Below are 8,901 nucleotides of genomic sequence, written 5' to 3'. Positions count from 1 at the left end.
CTGTCATGATTGATCTACCAGTAAGCGGACAAAACTGTCCCAATGGCCCCATTGTGGTGCACCATTTTAAGACTTACAGTATGTACAGTGCTGTAAATAAAGTATTCGCTCCCTTCCTGATTTCTTTTTCTTTTTTTTTCCATACAGTGATGAAAGCAGCATTCTGGATTTTTAAATTTTCATGAAAATTCCTCCGGAAAATTGGGGGAAAATTGGGGAAAAATTGCCAAAAATTAATACAGATATTAGTTGACAACATTGAACGAACATGCGTTTGAGTTCTTTGTATTGCTTTCACGAGCGTAGCCATGTTGAGTCACCTACACTTGTAAGAGTAAATGTCTTTTAACCCTGGAAGAAGGGAGTAAGAGGTAAGTGCTCAAGGACAGTTACTCTTCCTCACTCTGCCAAATTTTTGAATGCGCTTTTATTCAAGCCAAGAATTAAGGTTCACTTTGTGAGTCTTTTCTGTGATAATTATGCTTGAAACAAATCCAGTTAAATTCTCTACATCAGCCATAAAAGCACGCACACACGCACACGGACACACACACACAAACACATTCCGCTAAACACAGGAGGAATGATAAGATCTGAAATGTTAACACGCAGTTTGAAAAGTTACCCCGATTTTAGCATTGTCAACCAAAGTTATAACGCAGACAAGTTGGGTTGGTGTTAGCACAAAGATTTATTGGCTTGACTTTTCTGTTTTCTGATCATGTTTGTGTTCATTTTGGATTTACAATTAGGAAGATGTATAAAGGAAAGAAAGAACAACACTTGAGATGAGCTGTTGGTTCGGGCAGATCTCTTTCGAATGAAACTAACTTAATGTCACTCGTGCCCATTCTCTCCTTCATGCAGTTCTAACACAGTTGTCATTTTTTCTCACACCTTAAATTTCCTTAGGTCATTGGTCTTCGAAGAGAGGTAGCTTCGGTAGTAAAAATGACTGAAGAGTGCGATGAGGGTGAGCGCGTAGATAAATACAAACAAGTTCAAGGAGTCAGGGTAGTCACAGTCAGCGAACAAATTGTAAACGGTGTGCATGGTTACCAGGAAAAACTGAAGCTGTAAAGAGAGAGAAAACAGAATATGTGTGAGATACGTGTTGTTTAGATTAAGGAAGAGAGAAATGATTTCTAACAATATATATGGCTCATTCCTATGTAATTAAAGCAATTGTGGGAAAGCTGATTATTAAACATTTTTTCCTTCTAATTTTGCGATTGTACAAATGTAAATGACGATCACATCAAAGCACATAAGATACCACAGCCCTCCGGTGTATCGCAACATCATAATGAGGCGCCCTCTCGTGGTGTTATGTGACATTTCATCTGTGACAGATAATGTTGAAGACATCTATCTATCTATCTATCTATCTATCTATCTATCTATCTATCTATCTATCTATCTATCTATCTATCTATCTATCTATCTATCTATCTATCTATCTATCTATCTATAAACAAATACTGTAAATGCCAAAATACAAAAGAAAATTCCAAAATATGGACAACATAAAAATATCAATACATTAAAACAATACACGACTACTAACAGCACAGCACAGGTTTTGGTCGTGAAATTGTGAAGCTAACTGTCAATTTGCGGGTCACCACTGAGGTCATCTTAATTATTGTTACATAATGGCAATGGCCCTCCATACTGACCAATATTATGCTGCCATCCAGAAGACAAACTACAACAGTCAGCATTATACAAATAAAACAGATGGTCCAGAAGTTAATGGCGATGAGCTGCAACTGCAGCTACAGTGGACAATGACCAACTAATCAGGAGGTAGTCACACACCAAGCTACAAGACAAGCAGTCCACCTCATTATCTAAAACAGTCTTGTTTTCCAGATGGAATAATAAATAGTAACTCCCTTACTGAACAATGGCTACTTGAGTAACGACAAACTACACATGTTCACTTTCTGCAGCCAACTCAAATCTTCCATAATAAGTGTATCTAGCCTGTCCACCTCAGAGTGCTTGAAGTGCTTCCTCGATGGCTGTGAGAGAGCTGACATCAACCTTAGCAGGGAACATAGAAAATATATGACAAAGGGGATGAGGGAGGAAAAAAGAACTGTTGCTGCTCTTGTTATTGTTGTTATTATTGTTGTCACTGGTTCTTTCCCCGCTTTCCTCATTTTTTATCTCCTCATCCTCCTTCCCACATATTTTCCAAAATCCACCTCAGATGTTAGTGTGCTGTATGTGCAGATGCGATTCAGACAAGCCCACAACTATAAAAACAAAATATAGGGATGAACACAGGACGTTCAGGGTTCAATCCCGGCCCTGCTTGTGTGGAGTTTGCATATTCTGCCTGTGTCTGCGTGTTTTTTTTGTCTGCACACCCCCGTTTCCTCCCATATCCCAAAAACATGTATTAATTGGACACTCTAAATTGCCCCTAGGTGTGATTGTGAGTGCAACACGTTCAGGGTGTAAATATTAAATATATTAAATATATATTAAATATTAAAGCACGTACACACTGATACATCAATACTAACCAGCTGTAAGATGGTGAGGTAGTGTTTCCACCAGAGATATTTGGTCATACGTGGTCCGAATGCTGCAAGACCATAATAGAAATACATCGCCACATGAACCAGGGAGTTGACCAGGCCACTCATGAAAGCTTTGGACACATAGGACAAAGTCTAATGAGTACATCAGTACTTACTTAATCTTATGTTAGCCTTGAGTATTTGTAGTTTTACTCACACTGGCCACCTGGCGTGTACTTTAAACCCAGCCAACAGTTCAAGATCATGGTGCTGTGATGGTAGACATGGAGGAAGGTCAGCTGACTATTCTTTTTCCTCAGTATGAAGAACATCTGATTTACAGAAAGAGACAATTAGCCGCTCGCATGAATAGATGCTCCTGCAGCCTCCTTTCACTTCTTTGTTGTCACTACATTTGAATCAGCAACAATAATGTGACTGTCATACTCACTGTGTCACAGAACTCCACATATTTGGAGAGGTAAAACATCCAGCACACTCTGGCCATCTGTACAACATGGACAGACACATGTAATTAGTATTAGTCAAAGTTTATTTAGGTGTTAATTAGGCACAGAATTTAAAAATCTGATGATACGCGGTAAAGAAGTGGTTTATTCAGGGGAGACCTGTTACCCTCATAGCTAGTAGACCGTCACTGTAGTCGACTGGCTGGCACAGGAGACTGTAACTCGCCATCCAGGAAGCTGCCGTAAACTGCAAAGAGAGAAGTTGACTTTCAACCCAACTTTCACATCTTCCTTACGAAAGGACACTCAATGCTAATATAAAGTGGAATAGTTATCTTTTTGTTCAACTTCAGTATAATAGGAAATTGGATTTCAAGGCTAATGTGGCAATATATACAGGATATCCATAAATCCATTTTCTGAGCCGCTTACACAGCGTTGTGAAAGTATTTGCCCAACCTTGAACTTTTCAACCTTTCGCCACATTTCAGGCTTCAAAGGAAAAGATATAAAATTATTTTTTTTCTGCTCAAGAATCAACAACAAGTGTGACACAATCGTGAAGTGGATCAAAATTTATTGGATATTTTAATTTTTTTCAACAAATAAAATCCTGAAAAGTGGGGCATGCAATATTATTTGGCCCCATTGCATTGATAATTTATAGTGCCACCTTTTGCTGCAATTGCAGCTGCAAGTCACTTGGGGTGTGTCTCTATCAGTTTTGCACATTGAGAGACTGAAATTCTTGCCCATTCTTCCTTGCAAAACAGCTCGACTTCAGTGAGGTTGGATGGAGAGCGTTTGTGAACAGCAGTCTTCACCTCTGCCCACAGATTCCCTGTCCCTGCTGAAGAAAAGCAGGCCCAAACCATGAGGCTGCCACCACCATGTTTGACAGTGGGGGTGGTGTGTTCAGGGTGATGAGCTGTGTTGCTTTTACGCCCAACATATCATTTTGCATTGTGGACAAAAAGACTTTGGTTTCATCTGACCAGAGCAGCTTCTTCCATGTTTGGTGTGTCTCCCAGGTGGCTTGTGGCAAACTTTAAACTAGACTTTTTATGGATATCTTTGAGAAATGGCTTTCTTCTTGCCACTCTTCCATTAAGGCCAGATTTGTGCAGTGTACGACTCATTGTTGTCCTATGGACAGACTCTCCCACCTCAGTTGTCGATCTCTGCAGTTCATCCAGAGTGATCATGGGCCTCTTGGCTGGATCTCTGATCAGTCTTCTCCTTATTCGAGGTGAAGGTTTAGAGGGACGCCTGGGTCTTGGTAGATTTGCAGTGGTCTGATACTCCTTCTGTTTCCATGTGATTGCTTGCACAGTGCTCCTTTAAAGCTTGGAAAATCTTTATGTATCCAAATCCGCTTTAAAGTTTTCCATCACAGTATCTCAGACCTGCCTGGTGTGTTCCTTGGTCTTCATGATGCTCTCTGCACTTTAAACAGAACCCCAAGACTATGAGACAGCAGGTGCATTTATACAAAGACTTGACAGGTTGATTCTATTTATCATCATCAGTCAACATTGGATCATTCAGAGATCCTCACTGAACTTCTGGAGTGAGGTTGCTGCACTGAAAGTAAAAGGGCAAAATAATATTGCATGCCCCATTTTTCAGTTTTTTATTTGTTAAAAAAAGTCTACAATATCCATTAAATTTCATTCCACTTCACGATTGTGTCCCACTTGTTGTTGATTCTTGACAAAAAATGAAAATTTTATATCTGTATATTTGAAGCCTGAAATGTGGCGAAAGGTTGAAAAGTTCAAGGGGACCGAATATTTTCACAAGGCACTGTATCCTCTCAAGTGTCATTGGGCAGGAGGCGGGGTACACCCTGAACTCGTTGCCAGGCAATTGGAGGACACATAACAAACAACTATTCACACCTAATGCCAGTTTAGAGTCTTCAATTGATCTACCATGCATGTTTTTTAGGATGTGGGAGGAAACCAGAGTACCCAGAAAAAACCCACGCAGGCATGGGGAGAACATGCAAACTTCACACAGACGAGGCTGGGATTGAACTCCGGTCATTAGAACTGTGAGGGTGATGTGCTAACCAGTGGCCCGCCCATGCTGCCACGTCAGTTGTTTTTTTTAAGTTGTGACCATTCTCCAGTTGTATGACAGTTACCAATGTTGAATGTTGACTGATGAAGTCAAACCAAATTTGAGCCCCAAATGAGGCCAGAGAGGTTAAAGTGTTTTCATAGATCAGTGATTTCCAACCTTGATAGCGCCAAGGCACATATTTTACAATTGAAAAATCCCACAGCACACCAACAAAAGTAAATGTCACCAAAAATGAATTGATTAATTACTGTACGTACTTCTTGCCATCTAATAGAAGAGGATTTTTTGTTCTGTCTGCCATTGTGCCTCACTGGCATAAATAGATGAATAAAGATACATTGTTTCTTGGAATAAATGTTCATTTTTCGCAATTACATAAAATTGGATAACTTCCCACGGCACACCTGAAGAGCGCTCACAGCATACTAATGTACCCTGGCACACTGTTTGGGAATCACTGTCATCGATCATTTCACTCATATCCTACGTTAGGTCATCGTAAGAATTTCAACCAGTACAGTTGCCCCCCAACCTTGCAATAAATGAAATCCGTAATAAAGAAATATCCTATTTAAATACTCCTTAGGCATGTTTTTTTTTGATTATTTTTTAGTCTTCGAAGACACAATACAAGCTCATTTAAACACATCACATTTACTGTAGAGAGCACAAGAGCAATGGATAAAAAAAAAAAATGTACAAACTGTACAAAAAAAAAGTAATGGCTGTAATGAAAAAAATCTGCAATATAGCGGGAGTGTGAACTCGTGCAACGCATGCATTGTAGTGTAGTGAGGGATTATTGTGTAGCAAAAAAATTATTTTGGGGGGGAAATTGCAAAAAAGTATTTGTGATGGCGGCAGTTTAATTTTGGTCGGGTGAGGAACACAGTTTTAAAGAAGAAGGTCTTGAAATGATTTGGAATCCAACAACAGAGAAATAGCAGTGAAGACAGTCAACATTTTTCAGATGGCCTGAATTAGTGCTTCATATGAGGTTTGAAGGAGAGGAGGAAGTCCATTACAGAGACTAAGGCTTTTGGAGGAAAGATATACCAATGTAGTTTTTAAAAGCAAAGGGAAAAATGGTGGACTCGAACAAAAAGTGCTACTGTATCTTATTTTTAGGATTTGTGTTTGATTCGGAAGAAGACAAACATTTAAATGTTCATCTCTAACCTTACAGTACAAATAAAGGAAATAAAGTAACTGTTTTTTATATTATTGGAGGGAGGTGTATTTGTATCTGTATGTTTTGTTCCCATTTTTGTTGCTTTGTAATAAATGGATAAATGTTACATATCAGTACCTCGTAGAACATGTATGCAGACAGGCAGACCATCGCAAAATTGTAAAGTATCAAGACAAGTTTGAGGTTGAAGGGCTCCTTTTTTGCCATCAGCTTTGGCCCGACCCAAACAATGACCAGGTAGCACATAATTATAAAGGTGACGGGTGCCGGGGAGTAGACCAGCAGCCAGTTTTCTATCCTCTTATCTATGTAGACAGAGAAAATGTGGATCAAGAACATTTCCTAACAGTAAGTTGGTGCCAAATGAAAGTTCACATGAAAGCATACCTCCAGTTTCAAGCATTCGCTGGTAATAAAACTGGGCTTTTTGCCAAATGGTGAGCTCCTGAAAACCCTGAATTGGAATAGAAACAATAATCATTGTGCTACAAGGTCAGAAAGAAAGGCATGAACACAAATCAATCTGAATATTGTATTTTGAAAGGAATCTCCTGGCTACATGCACTTTTTGACATATGGGGAAACCCAATAAGTTACAACAGAACTCAACTCCTGATACATTCTAAATCTAACACTTGAGAATGCCCATGATCATCAAAATTAAACATATATCCGAAAAAAAGTGAAATATTTCACTTTGTGTGTGTAGTGCATCTCAGTGAGATTCATCCATCCGTTCACTTAACTGCTTATCCTCACAAAGGCTGTGGTATTTACCTATCTTCACTTTTAGAAATTAAATCTAGATTAATCTTTTGACACGATTCAAATTTATTCCAATGTAACTGTCCAAGAACATCATCTGTCAACTTTGCTGCCATCTATTGTTTGGATCATCTCTCACGGGCTCCTTTTGTGTTTTAAATGAAGTTATGCTACGTCTCACGGCTGGCCCGGGAATGCCTCGGGATTGCTCTGAAGATCTGGACAAAGTTCCTGGGGAGCGGTGAGGCTGGACCTCCTTGCTAAGGTGGTGCTCCCCCCACAACCCGACCTCAGATAAGCAGAGGAAAATGGGTGAATTGATGGATGAATATATGAATTATATACAGTATTTGACCCTCCATTTTATATCCCGCTTAGCTTTTTCTGTCATAGGGAGCTGGACCTTATCCCAGCTAACTTTGGGTGAAATATGGATTATATCTGAACTGGTCTCCAGTCAATTACAAGGCAATCAATAAAGTGATTGATTGCACATTACCATTGTCTTGATTGACAATTTATAAACACTTTGTATAAATGCCTATCCCCAATATTTAAGTACAGAATTGATACAAATATATTTTTCACACAAACCTGGAAAACATAAACCTACTCTTTATGAAAAATAGAAGAAATTTATCAGGCAACCTTATACGACGGGGTGACAGTTAACATATAGACCTAATGTATACGCGGCTGTTGAAAATCATCAGTGAACAGTTTGTCACGGTGGAACAAACTTACACCTGACTAATAACAATAGCAACTTGTGCAAGATCAATGGCATCCAATCTATTTCTGTTTCCCTGTGAGGTTTTTAATGTTAAGCAGGAGGACTTACTTCCATTCAGGTGGTTATTGTTGATTTTCTCTTCAGTTCCAGCACCAGTTAAACTCATGATCCATTTCAAACGTCTACAACTGTACTGTGGTAGTCCAACTTCTCAAAGTAGCATTTCCTGTTTAGCAACAATAACCCTGATATATTACCTCACAGCGACTGCCTTAGCTTGTTGGCACACTTTCAACTGTTCGATTTGAACCCAAAAGAGTTGATCTTTCACTCCGTTGTGCAATATTCCCAAATGGGTAGTTTCAGCATTGCAGTATAAATATAATAGCGATCAGTTAATCCAGTTCACAGACCACACCAAAGATAAATTTTCTAGACAAGTCTATAAAAATGTTCTGAATAATGCTCTAGCCTTACATTCCTCTGGCATTGCAAAGCACATTCATGGGGAAGGCGTGGAATTATCTTTTCATGTTGGAAAAAAAATGCGTGTCCCCCACACGTGGCTAAATAATTTGACTAAAATATCAGAAATAGTATGTACTGCTGAACTATAGTACACCAGTGTATTGTAAAGCTTTGCTTAGTTAAAGTGTGCTGTATATTTTATTTTTGTGAAACCAAGTACCAGTACTAATACTACTTTAACCATCAAGATGATTCTGAATATAGAATATCAATAATATTGTCATTGTCAAACCAAACTGAATAATTTGTGATGACGCTCTGTACTATATAGAAATTGATATTGTAAATAATAACATAACTACTACTAATAATATATAATAATATCCATTTATCCATTTTCGTAGCCGCTTATCCTCACGAGGGCCGCGGGAGTACTGGAGCCTATCCCAGCTGTCAACGGGCAGGAGGCTGGGTACACCCTGTAGTGGTTTCCAGCCAATCGCACGGCACATAGAGACAAACATCCCCACTCACAATCACACCTAGGGGCAATTTAGACTGTCGAATTAATGTTGCATGTTTTTGGGAAGTGGGAGGAAATCGGAGTGCCTTGAGAAAACCCACGCAGGCACGGGGAGAACATCCAAAACA

General features: G+C 39.2%; 1 protein-coding gene across 1 annotated transcript; it reads right to left on the bottom strand.

The window, feature by feature from the left end:
• Window positions 1-679: 679 nt before the first annotated feature.
• On the bottom strand, window positions 680-7,991 carry LOC133511519 (elongation of very long chain fatty acids protein 4-like). Its single transcript, XM_061840512.1, has 8 exons — window positions 7,891-7,991; window positions 6,672-6,738; window positions 6,402-6,589; window positions 3,171-3,251; window positions 2,986-3,042; window positions 2,752-2,866; window positions 2,538-2,665; window positions 680-1,074 (listed from the first exon to the last, which is right to left on the bottom strand). Exons 1-8 carry the CDS (start codon window positions 7,894-7,896, stop codon window positions 892-894), a joined length of 825 nt encoding a protein of 274 aa, XP_061696496.1. The 5' UTR covers window positions 7,897-7,991; the 3' UTR covers window positions 680-891.
• Window positions 7,992-8,901: the final 910 nt, after the last annotated feature.

Source organism: Syngnathoides biaculeatus, chromosome 13 (assembly GCF_019802595.1).
Source record: "Syngnathoides biaculeatus isolate LvHL_M chromosome 13, ASM1980259v1, whole genome shotgun sequence".
Lineage (NCBI taxonomy): Eukaryota > Metazoa > Chordata > Actinopteri > Syngnathiformes > Syngnathidae > Syngnathoides > Syngnathoides biaculeatus.
This window is presented reverse-complemented; position numbering and strand designations above follow the sequence as displayed.